At 35.1% G+C, this 18,453-nt stretch overlaps 3 protein-coding genes and 1 pseudogene across 3 annotated transcripts; all 4 read left to right on the top strand.

The window, feature by feature from the left end:
- Positions 1-3,019: 3,019 nt before the first annotated feature.
- LOC120169724 (serine/threonine-protein kinase-like protein ACR4) lies at positions 3,020-5,805 on the top strand. The gene has a single exon (XM_039177844.1). The coding sequence runs from the start codon at positions 3,020-3,022 to the stop codon at positions 5,762-5,764; it is 2,745 nt and encodes a 914-aa protein (XP_039033775.1). The 3' UTR covers positions 5,765-5,805.
- A 1,120-nt stretch (positions 5,806-6,925) lies between these two features.
- On the top strand, positions 6,926-12,682 carry LOC120169784 (wall-associated receptor kinase-like 5). The gene is made up of 4 exons (XM_039177897.1): positions 6,926-7,817; positions 9,665-10,468; positions 11,144-11,329; positions 11,481-12,682. The coding sequence occupies exons 1-4, from the start codon at positions 7,094-7,096 to the stop codon at positions 12,680-12,682; spliced, it is 2,916 nt and encodes a 971-aa protein (XP_039033828.1). The 5' UTR covers positions 6,926-7,093.
- Positions 12,683-13,456: 774 nt separating this feature from the next.
- On the top strand, positions 13,457-15,163 carry LOC120169660. The gene is made up of 3 exons (XM_039177768.1): positions 13,457-13,724; positions 14,271-14,738; positions 14,830-15,163. Exons 2-3 carry the CDS (start codon positions 14,292-14,294, stop codon positions 15,001-15,003), a joined length of 621 nt encoding a protein of 206 aa, XP_039033699.1. The 5' UTR covers positions 13,457-13,724; positions 14,271-14,291; the 3' UTR covers positions 15,004-15,163.
- A 1,677-nt stretch (positions 15,164-16,840) lies between these two features.
- LOC120169622 lies at positions 16,841-17,728 on the top strand (annotated as a pseudogene).
- Positions 17,729-18,453: the final 725 nt, after the last annotated feature.

Here is an 18,453-nt window from a genome sequence, read left to right as displayed (position 1 = left end):
AGCGTCCCTTGTTAATAAAATTGTCAGGCCAAGTTATATTATCATATGTTTGAAAAAATTAAAATTTAGGTTAAAACATGGTTGAAACTAATTGCATATTTGGATGATTTTGGAATGTTCAAGAGTTTGGGGATCAATTTAGAAAAAATATCATAGTTTAGGGATGAAATTAGAATGTTTAAAAGTTTAAGGACTACAACAAAAAAGATAATGCAATGGTGCACAAAAATTCAAATCATTTAAGAAATTTAGTATTTCATTTCATTAAACCGACTTATTGTTGATAGAATTTTAACCTTTAATAATATATCTCCGACTTTGTATTGAAATACATTAATTTCTTGGATAAAGCACATAAATGGCCCCCTAACTATAGGATATTTTTTATTAAGTCCCTTAACTATTAAAAGTTACAAAATAGTCATTCGACTATAGGGAGGTGTTTTGTTGAGCCCCTTGACTTTTAAAAGTTATAAAATGGTCACCTAACTATTCATTATTTTCCAAACTCGTCCTTTTTCGTTAAAAGTTTGATGGTAGTCTGAGCTGTACGTTAACCTGCTAATTGAGATATGAAAAAATCTGATGTCAGAATCTCAAATGACTATCATATCTCAGTCAGCAAGTGCATGTTAACGTCCAACTCAGGTGATTGTTAATATAATTTTAACGGGAAATGATGAGTTCAGAACACAATGAATAGTCGAGTGATCATTTTTTAATTTTTAATAGTCGAGGGATTTAACAAAGCAACTACCTATAGTCGAGAGATTACTTTATAACTTTTAATAGTCAATAGACTCAATAAAACAACATCCTATAATCAAATACCATTCGTATACTTTATCATAATTTCGTTATATTTAATAAAATTATGAAGTTGAAGTACGTAGGTAGGTTGGTTGCATCTTATGGTCCTCGGCCTACTTCGCTTTCTTATAAATGTGGCACATGCTTCGGTTGGTTTTAGCAAGGGCCTGTTCCCAGGCCGCTGTCATGATTCAATTATTTTTTAGCAAATGTAATATTAAAATTTAATTTTTGGTCCAACAGAACACGAGATAATAATATAACTATCATTATAGTTTTTAATTAGATCTTTATTATATATATAGATTTGTGACGGGTCAGATTAAGTGTGAGTTATTACCGAAAAATCGAGTCAAATTTTAAGTCGGATTAAGTATCTTTATACTCAGATTGGATCATGTGACAAATGAACTAGCATAATACCAAGGTAGAATTCAAATGATCAATAATTTGGATTTACCAAACTCACGTTCATCCCTAGTCAATACATATGCATTTTTATTGGGTAAATTATGTGTTTAGTATCTAAACTATTAATTTTGATATGTCTTAATATCTAAACTTTCGATTTATTTAAAATCATGTCTAACGTTTAGTTTTTGTTTCATTTTAGTACATCGTCGTTAATGATTTAACGATATTGTATTTTTTATGGATAAGTTACATCATTCATCACTTAACAATCTTCTCACTCCTATTTTGGTACTAAAGTTAAAAAAAAATCAATTTAACTACTCAATTTTCAAATTGCTCATATTTTATTCACTCCTCTTTATTTTATTATTAATTTTTGTGGCATGAATTTTTATTTTATTTTATTAATATATAATTAAAAATAAAAAAATAAATTTGAAAGTTAGAGTGATTAAATTAAGAGTAATTTGAAAGTTAAGTGATTAAACTTTAGTGACCAAAATAGGAGTGAGAAGATTAGGGGTGTTTACTATTTGGTTTTAACCAAATTAACCGACCGAACCGAATTAGTCCGGTTAATTAGGTCGGCCACCGAATCAGATCGATCGGGAAACGGTTAATATTTTTTTTAGAATTCGATTAACGATTAATTCAGTTTGAAATCAGTTAATTACTCGAATTAACCGAATTAACCAAAATTATTAAATATTAAATATGTTATACATACTAAATCCATATTTTAAGCTCAAACTCATTAAGAATTAAAACTCAATTATTTTTTAACCATACTAAATTCATTAAATTATCGATACCTAATTAAATTGTAACCCAAATAAAAAATCATCTCTATTATAATTAAATTAATCTAATTTGAAAGGTTATAAAAAATATTATAAAAAATTTGGTTAACCGACCAAAAATAACCGAACCTTGTTCGTTTTGGTTAATATTTTCAAAAGAAAAAGTTTGGTTCAGTTAAAGAAAAAAATATGGTTAATAGTAATTCAGTTCGATTAGTGGCCAAATTAACCGATTGAATACCTCTATAGAAGATAATTTACTGATGAATAACATAAATTGTCCCTAAAAAAGGTGTCACGTGCAAATCACCCATTAGACGTGCAAATCACCCAATAGGTTTTTAACGCGAGATATTAAAACAAAACAAAAACTAAATGTTAGGTATTATACTTTTAAAAAAATTAAATTCAAGACTATAGTTTAGATACTAAACGTGTAATTTACCCGTTTTATACTGTAGACCGAATCCAAGACGTAAAATGTTTTTTTTTTTGGAAGAGAAATTGCATGTAATGAAGAGTCTATTAAAAGCTCGTGATTTTTAAGATAAAAATGATGAAGCAAAGATTAAAAAGAAGAAAAAAAAATGGAAATAGACTGGTGATGAATATGATAATAGGAGAGAAGAAGACATGAAGAAGATGAAATGGCATTTACTTGTCAATAAATGCATTCACCAACATTTACCAACATTCAGAAGCAGCACTTTGATCCACATTTATTCTTCTTTCCCTTTCCCTTTCTTCACTACAATCTTCACTGCATACACCAACCATCATCTTCTTCCCTTCTCCACTGGATTTCCTGTGCATTATTTCCCCTTTTTCTTTTGCTTTTTTGGGTGTTTTTTCTCGTACAAGGGAGTGTTTTGATCTGGGTTTTTAGGTAAGGTCTCATTTTTTGATGGAGAATCATGTTTATACTGCAAAGGGTACATTAGAAAGGTGTTATTCAAGCTAGCTTTGGATAGTTTAGGTGTTCATCTTGTGCTGCAATGGTGGTTCTATGGCTTTCGATTAGAGATTCTTCAGTTTGGGTCTCGCTTGTGGCTTTGTTGAACATATGGTGGCTAGTTTCGGGTCTAGGCTCGATGTCTAGTGTTGCCGTTTCTTATGGTGAGAAAGGTCCTGTTTTTTGTGGCTTGAAACCTGATGGTTCACATCGTGTGACCTGCTATGGCTCAAATGCTGCAGTCATCTATGGGACACCTTCTCGTTTCCCCTTTGTGGGTCTAACCGCCGGCGACGGCTTCGTCTGCGGGCTGTTGATGGACTCGAACCAGCCTTATTGTTGGGGGAGCAGCGGCTATATCGAAATGGGGGTTCCTCAGCCGATGATCAAGGGGGCTGAGTATGTAGAGATCAGTGCAGGGGATTACCATTTATGCGGTTTGAGGAAGCCGGTAACCGGAAGGCTTCGAGATTATGCTTTGGTCGATTGTTGGGGTTATAATATGACTAAGAACTATGTGTTTGATGGTCTGATCAAATCGCTGTCGGCCGGTTCGGAGTTTAATTGCGGGTTGTTTTCTCGAAACATGACTGTTTTGTGTTGGGGTGATGAGACTAGTAGCCGTGTCATTAGCTTGGTTCCTAGAGAAATGAGGTTCCAAAAGGTTGCAGCTGGTGGATATCATGTATGTGGAATTTTGAATGGGTTGAAGTTGAACTCTAGTGTGTTTTGCTGGGGAAGGAGCTTGAACCTTGAGGAAGAATTGTCGATGCCGGTCGCATATTCACGTCAAGGAAAGGTCGATTTACCGCCGAAAGATCCGATGCTCACGGTTGTTGGAGGGAAGTTTCATGCTTGTGGAATCAAGAGTTATGATCACAAAGTGGTCTGCTGGGGCTTCATTGTCAGTCCATGTACCCCGCCTCCTAAAGATGTTAAAGTCTATGGAATTGCAGCTGGAAATTACTTCACCTGTGGTGTTATAGCCGAAAAATCGGTTCTCCCTGTTTGTTGGGGCGTCGGATTCCCGACCTCGCTCCCTCTCGCTATCTCGCCCGGACTTTGCAAAGACACTCCTTGTGCACATGGTTCCTATGAAGTTAGTCCTGAGAATGCACCTTGCAAGTCTCCTAACTTTCATATTTGTATGCCCTGCAGCATTGGTTGTCCTGCTGAAATGTACCTAAAATCGGGATGTGCTTCGAAGGCCGATCGAGTTTGTGATTACAATTGTTCTAGTTGCACATCGGTGGAATGCTTCTCAAATTGTTCTTCGTTTTCGAACTCCGATGCTGCTAACGGAAGTAAAAACGAGTGGTTCTGGTCGCTGCAATTACCGATCATCGTCGCAGAGATTGCCTTTGCCGTGTTGCTGGTGATTATGATATCGTTAACTGCGATCTTATATGTTCGATACAGGTTGCATAACTGTCGCTGCAAAGCAAAAGAGTCGAAATCCATGAAAGCTAATGAGGTTGCTTCTTGCCGAAAGGAAAACGTAAAAGTCCGTTCCGACTTCGATGAGCTCAAGATCAGGAGAGCTCGAATTTTCAATTACGAAGAACTCGAGAGGGCCACTAGTGGATTCAAAGAAGAATCTGTGGTTGGTAAAGGAAGTTTCTCACGCGTTTATAAAGGGGTATTGAAAGATGGGACCGTTGTTGCAGTTAAAAAAGCCGTAATGTCTTCCGATAAACAAAAGAATTCGAAAGAGTTCCACACGGAGTTAGATTTACTGTCGAGATTGAACCATGCCCATCTTTTGAATCTGCTAGGATACTGCGAAGAGGGCGGAGAACGGCTTCTTGTTTACGAGTTTATGGCTCATGGATCGTTGCACCAGCATCTTCATGGAAAGAACAAGGACCTGAAAGAGCAATTAGATTGGGTCCGAAGGGTCACCATCGCAGTCCAAGGTGCTAGAGGAATCGAATACTTGCACGGTTACGCTTGCCCGCCGGTGATTCATAGGGACATCAAGTCCTCAAACATTCTCATCGACGAAGAACACAATGCTCGAGTGGCTGATTTCGGTCTCTCTTTACTAGGACCTGCAGATAGTAGCAGTCCATTAGCAGAGCTACCTGCTGGAACACTCGGTTATCTCGATCCGGAATACTACAGGCTTCACTACCTCACAACAAAATCCGATGTCTACAGCTTTGGCGTGTTATTGTTGGAAATTTTAAGCGGACGAAAAGCCATTGATATGCAATACGAAGAAGGGAATGTCGTCGAGTGGGCAGTTCCGTTGATCAAATCCGGAGACATATCTGTGGTTCTCGACCCCGTCTTGAAACCCCCTGCAGACATTGAAGCATTAAAAAGGATTGCAAATGTGGCTTCCAAATGTGTGAGAATGAGAGGAAAAGAGAGACCATCAATGGATAAAGTTACCACTGCTTTAGAGCGAGCTTTGGCTCAGTTGATGGGCAGTCCGTGTAGCGAACAACCGATTTTGCCGACCGAGGTGATCCTGGGAAGCAACAGGATGCACAAGAAGTCTTCTCAAAGGTCCTCGAATCGATCGGTCTCGGAAACCGAAGTCACGGAAGAAGTCGAGGACCAAAGGTTCGAGTTTAGAGCTCCTTCATGGATTACCTTCCCTAGTGTAACTTCGTCTCAAAGGCGGAAATCATCGTTATCGGAAGCGGATGTCGAGGGAAAGAACATAGAAGGAAGAAACACGGGCAACGTAGCGTACGCCGGGGACGGTTTGAGAAGATTGGAGGAAGAGATAGGCCCTGCATCTCCTCAACAAAGTTTGTTCTTACAACACAATTTCTAAACGGACCCAGAAAATGTAGTGAATTGTAAAAAAATGAGAATGAGAGGATGTAACTGTCAGGATTTTTATAATATCATGTCTTGGTTTGCATCTTGCATGTGTTTTGATTTGTTGTTAATTTGAATTCTTTCTTGTGACTATTCTGTAACTATCATGATCTGTTTCTTCTAATGCTAATGGATGAAATTCATGTTTACTGTTCAGTTTCTTAAAGGGAAAAGTGAGTGTTCGATTATTAAAACTTACAAAATGGTCACTCGATTATTCATATGTTTTAAATTTGTCATTTTCTGTTAAAATATTGACGATTGTTTGAGTTGGACGTTAACTTGCTGACTGGGACATGATAAAACCGATGTCTACGGGTATCACCGCTGCTTTTAAGCATTGGTTCGATGACACAATGTTTCGAACACTTGCTCAACAACATAATGTAAATAGAGACTCGATTTACAAAATATAACTTAAACATTTTTGAGATCAGATTTTATTATATCACAATGAACAAATTAACGTCCAGCTCAGACGATCGTCAACTTTATTAACGAAAAATGAGGAGTTTGAAACATCTAAATTTGTAACTTATTTATTAGTTACAACAATTAATATTTTAGTATACACAAACGGTTAGGGAACGGAGAGAAAATTTTACGTTGGGAGGATGAATTTATAAAATTGAGTATCAATTTATAAAATTTTAGGGTTTGAAAATAAATGTTCAATCAAAAAATTCAAAGTAATTATTTAAAATGTACATGAATTTAAATTTTTTAGGAGGGACGAATGTTCCCACCACTCTCTCCTCGATTCATTCATACTTATTTAGACCTGGATGATATGATGGCTATCCATACATTAACATGAAAAATAAATATTGTTGTTAGATTATATTTTTATATTTAACACTAATTTCAAGAACCACAATAAAATCTTTTAATCAAAAGCAAAAGAAAAAAATAAAATCATTTCACCTTTACTCCTTATTGTAGTTTCTTATAGAGATAAACCACTTTATCTATCAATGATCGATTTATTATTAACTAATTTTTTTTTTGTCGAAATCGAAACGATTGACCGCCTACGACCGCCATCATGGTTGAAATTAATCAGTATAAATCGATGATAAGTATTAAATGTTCAAGCATGGCGGGCTGAATTTTTTCGGGGTGCATACATCTTTCACCGTCAACTGTAGAACTGAAAAGTATTCATGCCGTGTGATACTTGGATATTCTTCTTCTTCTTCTTCTTCTTCTTCTTCAATTTCTGTACACACACATATTCAAAACCCAATCTACACCATCTTCATCAAAGAAATCAACAACCCAAATGGGTTTTCATCTAGGGTTTTACTCCATCCTCCTATTTCTCTTATCCCCAACGTTAATGGCAGCTGAATCTCAAGAAAGTATCTGCGGGAAAGAAGTGTGTGGAAACGTTACAATCCCATCCCCATTCGGAATCCATGGAAGCTGCTATTCTCGTTCCTTGTTCAGAGTAATTTGCAGGCAAACCCAGAACGGGAAAAGGCCTTTCATAAGCATAAACGACTTCGATGTTGAGCTACTCGGCTCCTTGTTCTCGGGGAACACCGTTCTGATAAAGAATCCGGTAACGCACGTTAACTGCGATGATGATCGTCAAAAGGTCGACGGTATTAATGTCGGTGTGAATCTAACGGGCACTCCGTTTTTCTTCTCGAGTGACTACAACCTGTTCGGGTCCGTGGGTTGCGGGAATTTGGCTGCAGTTTTAGGTAACGACAGTGAACCGCTTGGCGGCTGCATTCAGCCGAGATGCGGCGGCGGCGGCGGGGCTGAAGCTGGGTGCTTTAATCAAGTGTTTGGGAATTTCAGTTCAAGTATGGTAGAGATGACAGCCGTGTACGATGGTGGGAAGGAAGATGAGAGGAAGAGATGTTCATCTGCTTTCCTGTTTAGCAGGCTGTATTTCCATGGAGATGATCCATTAGATATTGGCAATGGCGTCGATATTGAGACCACGCATGTCCCTACTACGCTCAGCTGGGATTCAACCTATTGCGGTCATGCAGGTCAGTCACTCGCTGTCACTTAGTTTAACTATAAAGTTTAGGATAAATTACGTATTTTTAGTATTTAAATTATTAGTTTTAATCTCTTTTAATATTTAAATTTTTATTTATTTAAAATTTAACTTTTGTTTTATTTTAATATATTTATTCAAAATTTAACATTAAATTTTAAATTTTTTGAAAGTTTATGTATAAAACAAATTAAAACTAATATTTCAAGTATTAAATACATTAAGTTTTTAACAGTGTAATACAAAAATATAACAAAATCTAAATAATAAATATAATTTTAAAAAAATTAAAAGTTTAAATATTAAAACAGATTAAATTAATAGTTTAAGTAATAAAATTTTTAATAATTAATTTAATTTTTTAGGATCATTATGTAGATTAATATTTATCCAATAATTTTATTTCACTTTTTTTAAATCAATAAAAAAATTATATATATATATATATATATATATATATATATATATTAAAGTATTTATATAAGGATAATATTCAATTATACGATGTAATATTTTTAGTTTTACATATATTTAATATCATTAAATGAGTGAAAAGACGACCGAAAATAATAGTACGAAAGGTTAAGATATTCGTTAAAAAATATTTAACTTGAAACTTCTATTTAAATTAATTAATTATTAAAGACTCTGAATTAATTACATCACACGTCCTTCAATTATGACCTTTATTTTAAATTAGTCCCTATAATTTTAAATATTTTAATTTCATCTATAAACTATGACTATAATTCTAAATTAGTCCTCAAACTTTTGAGCATTTCATTTTCATCCTCAAATATTGAACTTCATTCTAAATTAGACCCTAAACTTTTTAAATATTTCAATTTCATCCCATATTATACAAATATATTAATCACATCCATTGTTAATAAAATCATTAGACCAAGTTATATTACTATATGTTTGAAAAAAAAAGTAAAATTTAGGTTAAATTATGGTTGATACTGATTATATATTTGAATAAATTTGGGAATGAAATTGGAAGAATCAAAAGTTTGAGACCAATTTAGAATAAAAGTCATAATTTGATAATGAAATTGGAATGTTTAAAAGTTTAAGGACCAATTTGAAACGACGGTCATAGTTTGAGTATGAAATTAAAATGTTTAAAAATTTAAGGACAAATTTGAAATGAGAGTCATAGTCTGATTAGATGATTCAATTAACTCAAAAACTCTCAATCGTTTAACAATAAATGATAAAACTAATCTATTTAACACTAAGGTCACTTGGTTTGTGAATGAATATACATAAGTAAATCATTACAATAGTTAAAGTATTATTTTTATTTTATTGAAACAATGAATGTAATTAGGGATGGCAACAGGTCGGGTTTTTGGCCAACCCAAACTGACTTGAAAATATGTATCCTCCATCTAAATTCGACGCGATCCGAAAATTTTATATCCTACATCCGACACGATCTGACCTGTAAAATATATATCCTTCATCCGATTGTAAAATATATATCCTCCATCCGATTACGACCCAACCCAATTTTTTAGAGTATAAATTCGAGTCGACTCTATCCGACTGGATATAAACTAAGGATTTAATTAAATTTTAAAGAAATTACATTGTTATCCTTGGGTCGGGTCGGAGTTTTTTTACCCTCCACCCGACTCGACCCGACCTCACCCCTTAAAAAATCTGACACGACCCAAACCTGATTTTTTTAAAATAGTCTGACCCTATCAGATTGGGTCGAAATTCATCGGATTTAGATTAAATTGTGATCCCTAATTCCTAAATATAAAGTTAGATTTTAAAGGGTGTTAACTTGTTCAATTTACACATATCTTGCCATGGCCACAGGATGCGAACCAGGGCTAGGACCGACCTACTTCATCAGTGAAAACTCTTGTGGCAACATTACGTTTCAATACCCATTTGAAATAAGCGACCAACTTCATCATCCCAACGGCAGCTGGTTCACAGTAATCTGCAACAAAACAGCCGATGGCCGATCAATGCCATTTTTAAACATAAACAGCTTCAATCTGCAGATACTCGAGTTTTCATTTTTTTTGGGCAACGTCGTGGTGAACCATTCAATAACTTACTTCAATTGTCGCAACAACGATAACAACAACGGCATGAGCCTCGACCTGACGGCCACCCCTTTTTACTACTCGGATTTCGACAACATTATCTGGTCTCCCGGTTGTGGTAATCTCGTCACCGTTTTCGACCCCGAAACAAGCAATCTCATAGGCGGATGTTTGCAACCGAGTTGTCGGAATGGCAACGAGGCTTCCTCTGCTACCGGCTGCCCTACTAATGTTCCTCATGGTCTCGGTTCTTTCTTCGTGAACGTGAGTGAACGAGTTGATGCTAGTGGCTATAGCCAGGAAAGATCTTGCGGATTTGCTTCCATAGTGAGATCACGCCTTTACTATGACTTGACCATAGAGCCACAAGAGCTTGATATGAGTAATTGGATGTATGTTCCAATATCACTGCAATGGAGCACACCGATGTCAGGGTTGTGCCATTTGAGACCAGGTGTAAGCACTACTTGTAGCTCCGATCGTCAAACTTGCTGGCAAAATTTGGGCTCTACTCATCTCTGTGTATGCAACAGGGATTTCGGTAGGGAATTTTCGAGTTTATGCAAAGGTAAAACTTAACACATGTTTTCAATAATTTATAGGGTAAATGGTCTCTCGATTAATTATAGGATGTTGTTTTATTGAGTCACTGATTATTAAAAGTTATAAAATGATCCATCGACTATATGCTGATGTTTTGTTGAGTCCCTCGACTATTGAAAGTTAAAAATTGATCACACGACTATTCATATGTTCTAAACTCATCATTTTTCGTTAAAAAAATGACGATCGTTTGAGTTTGACGTTAACCTGTTGACTGAAATATGATAAAATTTGATCCTAGAACAGTTTGAGCTATAATTTATGGATCAACTATTCGTTTACATAATGTCGTCGAGCTAGTGCTTGAAAGCAACATTGATGCCGATAGACATCATTAAAATACGATTTTATCATATCCCTATCAACATGCTACTATCCAGTTCAGATGACTATCAATTTTTTAATAAAAAATGATGAGTTTGGAACATATGAATAATCAAATGATCCTTTCATTAGTCATGAGACTCAACAGAACGAGATTCTATAGTTGAGGGATTATTTTGTAACTTTTAATAATCAAATATTTAATAAAATAATATCATATAGTCAGGAGACCATTTGTGTAATTTATCCTAATCTATATTGCATGCATACTTATATGGACTTAACCTTTTTTTTTAATCGCTTTGTTAAATTTCAGGAGAGGATTGTGGGATTTATGTTTGGTGTCACATGCTTTGTTTGAATACTCCTGGTAACTATTGTTCATCAAGGGACTGCCCTCTTGACTATGAATACAATAGTACTGAATTTAGGTGCGAGCCCAGAAAGTTTACTTCACTAGTACCACAAGAGAATACTCTGAACCCGACCATCATCATTATAGGTATGCGTTGAACTACACGTTCAGTATCTCAACTATCACTTTCGTTTCGTCTTGGTCATCTGTCGTTAAAAAATTAACAGAGCTACCGACATAACATTATCTCATGGTGACACGTCAGCAAGATAAAACAATGTTTCTTATTTGCATATAGGTTGCAGCACTAGCATTGGGACAATATGTCTGCTACTTGTGACATGGAGGATGCACAAAATGCTGAAAAGAAGAAAGCACATCATGTTGAAGCAGAAACACTTCAGAAAGAATGGAGGTTTGTTACTGCAACAGCATTTGTCCAGCAATAAAAATAATTTCGAAAAGATAAACTTGTTTACTTCGACGGAGATGGAAAAGGCGACGGATTATTATAACGAGAATCGGATTATAGGTAGAGGAGGACAAGGAACTGTTTACAAAGGGATGTTAACAGATGGGAGTATTGTTGCTGTTAAGAAATCTAGAATGGCGAAGGGCAAGAATTTTGATGAAAAGAAGGTCGAACAGTTCATCAATGAGGTGATAATTTTGTGTCAGATTAACCATAGGAATGTGGTTAAGCTTTTAGGGTGTTGTTTAGAAGATGAAGTCCCCTTGCTGGTGTATGAGTTCATCCCAAATGGAACATTATTTGATCTGATTCACTGCCAGAACGAAGAATTTCCATTGACATGGGACATGCGTTTACGTATTGCGATCGAAGTCGCCGATGCTTTGTTCTATCTGCATTCGGCTGCCCATGTTCCCATTTATCACCGTGACATCAAATCGAGTAACATACTTTTGGACGATAAATACAGGGCGAAAGTGTCGGATTTCGGAGCTTCGAGATCCGTTTCACTCGAACAAACTCATTTAACGACTCGGGTGCAGGGCACTTTCGGGTACATGGACCCGGAGTACTTCCGATCGAGTCGGTTCACGGAGAAGAGCGATGTGTACAGTTTCGGAGTTGTTCTCGTCGAGCTTTTAACAGGACGGAAACCGGTGTCGGAACAGGAGGAAGTGAGAGGCTTGGTGTCGTGCTTTCTCATTTCGATGCAGGAGAATTCCTTGTTTGACATTATGGATTCGAGCGTGCTGAATGATGGTACGGAAAAAGAAATGAAAGCAGTGGCCAAACTAGCAAACAGGTGCTTGAATCTTGATGGAAGGAGAAGACCCACCATGAAACAAGTAGCAATGGGGCTGGAGCTGATAAAAGCATCAGAAGAAGAAGAAGGTAATGTTAATGAACAAAGTGGTAATGAAGAATCTGAAATTGATGACGATGAATCCTGGGATGATGATTCTTCTTGTTCAACCACTAGATCAATTAGATGTAACACTGAAACTCTGCCATTAACGGCATCCTTTTAGTTTCCCTAACTTTGAAGTTAATTTTCTACTGTTAATGCACTCTCTATGTAATAAATATATCCTACGTTTCTTCATGCATGAATTAAATTATCAATCAATGCACGAATCCTCATTTGTTCGAGCGGTAATCAGTTTGATATCGCTTAAGCATGTGTCGAGTTAGAGTTTTAGTGTATGAAAATCTCCATTGGAAGACTCACCCAAAAAAATCTAGTGTGCGACCTATGTCGATTCGAATTAATTGGGAATAGAAAGGGCAACAAAAAAATTACCTCATTGGTTAAAGATATAATTGTTTTTTCTATATACTTAAATTATCAGTTTTGGTTTGATTTAGAACTTAAATTTTTAGTTTTTTCGAAATCATACTTAGTATTTAGTTTCATTTTATTTTACTACCCCGCCGTTAAAAACTTAACATGTTTAGTATCTAAACTATCAATTTTGGTCGTTTTAGTACCTAAACTTTTAATTTTTTCAAAACTTAATGTTAAATTTCGAATAAGACAAAAACTAAAGTTTTAATTGTGAAATACTAAAATGAAACAAAAACTAAACTTTAGATATAATTTTGAAAAATTGAAAATATATGTATTAAAATAGATCAAAATTAATAATTTATGTACTAAACTCGTGATTTACCAATTTCTCCTTTTACTATATTGAAGCTTGGACTTGGACCTTGTATTGGGCCTAAACTAAAATCGGTTCATTTATTTATTTATTTAAACCTAATTATAAAACTCCCATTGATTTTATGTACTAAATTTCTCTCGAAATTTCCCACCTAAACCTCTCTCGCTCTCTCTACGTTACACGTTACCTGCGCTGCTGTCGTTGGTGTTGCCGCCGATTCAGCCGCCGTATTCTTTTTCTTTCCGACGGTGAACCTTTTCCTTCTTTCTTCTGTTCACTGAATTCTCTCCCTCGTTTCTTTAGTGTTTCCGGAGGCTCTTCTTGTTTTTCCTCGCTCGGCTGTGTACGCATAACTCTCTGGCAGCCTCGACGTCGCCACTCTTCATTCCTCGGCCTTCAACACTAGGTATCCCTTTCACTATCTTTACTCTTGATGTTCCTCTGGATATTTGTTTTCTTTGAAATTGCTGCTTTTCCATTAGTTTTTTGTTCATTTTTCATTTCTTCCGCTAGAGTTGGAGAACAATCGTAAAGTTTATTTTAAGCTAGTTTTAAATTATATGCGTTGAATTAGAAATTTATTCGTTGGAAACTATATTTTGAAGTATTTCAAATGGCAATGGCTTAATTTTTCTTCAATATCGAAATTCATGAGTTTTTTTGCTAAGAAATTCATGATCTTAGTTTTATATGTGAAATCAATAGGTTAGATTATGTGTTGGTGTTTGTGGCTTTATTCATTCGTTTATCTTTGAAGAAACTTTTGATTTTGTTTAACAACTTTTGAGGAACCAAAAGTAAATTAAAAAATAATATTAAAAAAGATTAGTGCCAAATGGAACCTTACTTCAGGGATGTCACATTTTGTTGGTTTGTCTGGATGAATATATTGTATTGGGAATTCGGTGAAAAAGTTGGTTTGTCTAACCACCTTTGGAATTTCAATGATCAGGTACATAGGTTTTGATCCTCAATGGGGTCTGCTGAACAAGATGAGTATGCTGCTTTCAAAGAGAAGGTGAGGCGGACGGTTTTCATGGATAACCTATCACCGATTGTAACCGAGTCAGTCATGAGAACTGCCCTTGATCAGTATGGAACTGTCAAGAGTGTTGAGTTCCTTCCGAACTATCTGGAGCCTCAGAACATGCCCCGATGTGCTTTGGTGGAGATGGAGAAAGAAAAGCAAGCTGAAGTTGTCATCTCGACGTTATCAGAACTGCCTTTCATGATGTCTGGAATGCCAAGGCCTGTGAGGGCACGTGCTGCTGTGCCCGAGATGTTTGGTGATCGTCCAAGAAAGCCTGGTCGACACCTGCATGTCCATTGGTTGGACCCTTCTGATCCCAATTTTGAGGTAGCGAACAAGCTTAAGCAGCTTGTGAAAAAGCATTCCACTGAAAATGCTGTGATGCTCAAGGTAAATTCTAAATCTTGTATAAAATCCATCCGCTTCTAGGTGTGTAAGATATTGTTATTTTATATTGAACTTGTTATTTGTTGCTTTGAAGCATCAACTGGAGAAGGAGGAGAAGCTTGCAAAGCAACAAGGAGAAACTTTGAAAGCAAATTACAAGAAGTATGAGATGCTAGATACTTTGATGGCTGATGGAACTGTTAGACGTTTGGCACGACGCTATAATTTCAGAATTTCAGATGACTCGGGGCCTTCTACCTTTCACTGACATGCGACAATTTTATGTGCTAACGTAAGTTCCGAGGGTCTTCGCTTGGCATGTATTGGAACCGTTTAAATCATGTGGATATCATCTCTTTTCTTCTAATTGAGGTGCACTTAGATCTTGTTCATGTTATCTGATTGTCAAGATCTTGAAATTTTCATACTAGAGAAGCACAAATCACAAAATATTTGCTTAATATACACCCTATTCCAAGTAGCATCATCGTCACCGTCAAACCAAGGCCATGGTATTTAGATAATTAAAATTTGTGAGACGTGAAAGTATTTGAGGCCCTCATTCTTGATTTGTGACTGCCATGATTCTAGTCTGTATGTACTCTCTTTTATCCGTTGAGCAAGGCTAGCAGCTTAAATCGTGTCATTCTCATCTTTCCCCCCTCCGAATAAAATTAGGGAGAACAGATAGTTTTCGCCTCACCATGGTGAACTTTACCATTTATGAGCATAGGTTATTGGTACATTTAGAACGTCATGGTTCTCAAGTTCTATAGAACATTAGCACTATGAATTAATGTGTGCATTGCCTTTCTTTCATCTTCCTTGAATGGCTGCTGTTCTATATACAGCTGTAGTTTGGTGTTAAGGTTGTCTTTTTCGAGCTTTTATGAGCTTCAATTCATGGTTTCGAGTTCAATTTGAGCTTAAAAATTTTAGTCTCACAAGTTTTCGAGTGGAGTTGAGCTCTATTTTAGAGTTTTCGAGTCAAATCGAACTCAACAATACTCAATTACGACTCCGCTTGTTTACATCTCTACTTGATCTCTATTTTAGAGTTTTCCGTAAACATGAAAGTTTTTTAAAATTTTCTTTTAATCTCTGATTTACCCTTTAACGTCAAAAATTGTTAGCGTAGAAGAATATTTTTGCTATTGATTTGATCATCTTGCATTGGTTAACCTATTGTGAATAAAACTCGACTCGAAAAATTTATCTTTCGACTTGATTGGATTCGAAAAAATTTGACTTCAATTAACTTTGAGTTGTAATTTTAAAAACTTTACTTGATTTTTTTTTAATTTGAGTTGAATTATAAAATAGAATTTGAATAACTAGAATAATTCAAAATTTTTAGTAATTAGTAAAGATTTTTAAGTTTGAGTTGAGTCTTATGATTTTGTATGATATATGAATATAACATATTAGAAAACAACGAAGATACAAATGAATTGTATATAGATATAGAAAATTGTTTGAATTAGGATCAAATAATATTATGATATTTTAAGTATTTATAATTAAATTTAAATAAAATTCGAATAACTCGATTTGAATTTTATAAATTTGACTTAATTTGAGAAAAAATTAAAAAAATTTGAGTTATAAAATAATATTTGTCAATACAAAAAATTCAGAATTTTTTAACTTGATGCGATCTATCATTCACCTTTAAGATATAAAATGACCGTTAACTATTTATGTGTTTTAAATTTATATTTTTTCGTTAAAAAGTTTGATGGTAATCTAAGCTAGATGTTAATAGTTGACTGAGATATAATAAAATTTTAATGGAAAATGACGAGTTCAGAACATATGTATAGTCAGATAATCATTTTATAACTTTTAATAGTCGATGAACTCAATAAAGTAACATCCTATAATCATCAAATAATTTTATAATTTGTTAATAATTGAGGGCTCAACAAAATCAAATCTATACTTTACCCTAAAATAAAGTGAGTGAAATGTATATTGTAATAGTCAAATTCAAAGAAAGAAATAAAAGATAATAACTCTAACCCAAAGATGACCAATGAGAATGATGCAATGTATTTCTCATATCTAATCTTTTTATCTTCCATCAACAAATCCAATATTTATGACCCTTAAAAGTTTCCTCACAGTCCAACAAAAACATGGCCTATACTTCTCTAAGAACCCTCCACCACAACCACCACCACCACTGCTCCTCCTTCAAACGCCTCCCCCACCTCCACCTCCCTCCTCCCTCTTCCTCAAACGCCCCTCCACGACCACAAACATCCTTTCCACCACTTCCTCCTCCTCTCTTCCTTCTTCCAACACTTCCAACACCACCACTTCCTCTTTTAGCACCCTCCAACACCACCTTTCAACCCAAAACTTCTGCCAAGCCGACGAAGAGATGCGCCGTCTGCTCATGCTCCTAGCCGGGGAACAAGCTGAGAAACGAGGCTACGTCTTCTTCTTCGAAGTACAAATCATCCCGGATACCGATCTCAAAGCAATCGATGAACCATGGAGAAAATACAGCAACAACAGGTTCGTGTACAGCTTGCAGAAAAAACTCTGGCAGAATGTTAACAAGGACTTCACCAAGTTGTTCTTGAAACTGGGGTGGATGAAAAAACTCAGACACCGAGATCGAACAATACAACTACAGGGCTTTCCCCGATGAGTTCATATGGGAACTCGATGACCAAACACCGGAAGGTCATCTGCCATTGACGAATTCTTTGAGAGGAACTCAGTTGTTTACCTGTATTCTTAGCCATCCAGCTTTTGAGGTTGAAGAAGAAGAAGAAGAAAAAGCTGAAACTGATGAAAATGGAACAAAGCCACTCAGCAACAAGTTTTTGAAGCCAAATTACACTTTTTAACGTAGAAGAAAACGTATATTTTTTCAATGTTTATGTAAAATGCATTGTGAAATTTATATCGGGGTTTTCGATTTATGGATCAACTAATCCGAATCGAGTATTGGAGAGGTAAGAGCAATCTTCTTAACCCAATTTGCTTCATTCATAATGCAAGATTTGAACCCCTAAATTTAATGTCTCAATCCATAAACAAATTTTGATGAATTAATGTTTTACTATTAGGTTAAACTATGAATTTAGCCATCTACTATCACTTTGGTTCTATTTCGGTTAATCAACTATTTTTTTTAAATCATCACTAATGTTAATGTTTGGGTTTCAATTTGGTTATTTTTTATTGAAAAATTAACTATTAATATGATATTTTTTAGAGATGACATGACATTACCTTTTGATGATACGTCATCATCACTATTGATTTTTTAAAATCGAGTGGCTAAAATGAAATCAATATATAATGTTACTGATGATTTTTAAAAAATATAATTGAGTGACTAGAATGAGACTAAAGTGATAATTGTGTAGCAAAATAAGTAATTTACCTTAATATTTATGACATTTGTGATCATTCATGCGAGAATATGACAAAGAGATGCCTGACCTTTTTTGTTGTTTTCTTCTGACTTCTTTTGCTTGTTCGATATTTTGGTGAACTTTTTTTTTTATTTTGAGATTCAAGTAATGAGTTTTAAAATAGGTTTAATATCAAAATAAGTGTCCAAATTATATCGTTTTTCTCAAATATGTGCTTAAACTATTTTTTAACTCATCTAGATATCTAACGTTACAAACGTTATCTATTTAGGTGTCCGAGCTGTCAACGGTGTTAATTTCTCCCGTTAAGTGACACTTGTTAC

The sequence above is a fragment of the Hibiscus syriacus genome, unplaced genomic scaffold (genome assembly GCF_006381635.1).
Source record: "Hibiscus syriacus cultivar Baekdansim isolate YM2019G1 unplaced genomic scaffold, ASM638163v2 tig00111769_pilon, whole genome shotgun sequence".
NCBI lineage: Eukaryota > Viridiplantae > Streptophyta > Magnoliopsida > Malvales > Malvaceae > Hibiscus > Hibiscus syriacus.
Note: the sequence above shows the minus strand (reverse complement) of the source record. Positions and strands in the feature narration are given on the sequence as shown.

Coding starts and splice junctions, on each gene's coding strand:
- LOC120169724 (XM_039177844.1), top strand. CDS start 3,020: ATGGTGGTTCTATGGCTTTCGATTAGAGATTCTTCAGTTTGGGTCTCG.
- LOC120169660 (XM_039177768.1), top strand. CDS start 14,292: ATGGGGTCTGCTGAACAAGATGAGTATGCTGCTTTCAAAGAGAAGGTG. Junction 14,739..14,829: donor AAAATGCTGTGATGCTCAAG/GTAAATTCTAAA, acceptor GTTGCTTTGAAG/CATCAACTGGAGAAGGAGGA.
- LOC120169784 (XM_039177897.1), top strand. CDS start 7,094: ATGGGTTTTCATCTAGGGTTTTACTCCATCCTCCTATTTCTCTTATCC. Junction 7,818..9,664: donor AACCTATTGCGGTCATGCAG/GTCAGTCACTCG, acceptor CCATGGCCACAG/GATGCGAACCAGGGCTAGGA. Junction 11,330..11,480: donor CCCGACCATCATCATTATAG/GTATGCGTTGAA, acceptor ATTTGCATATAG/GTTGCAGCACTAGCATTGGG.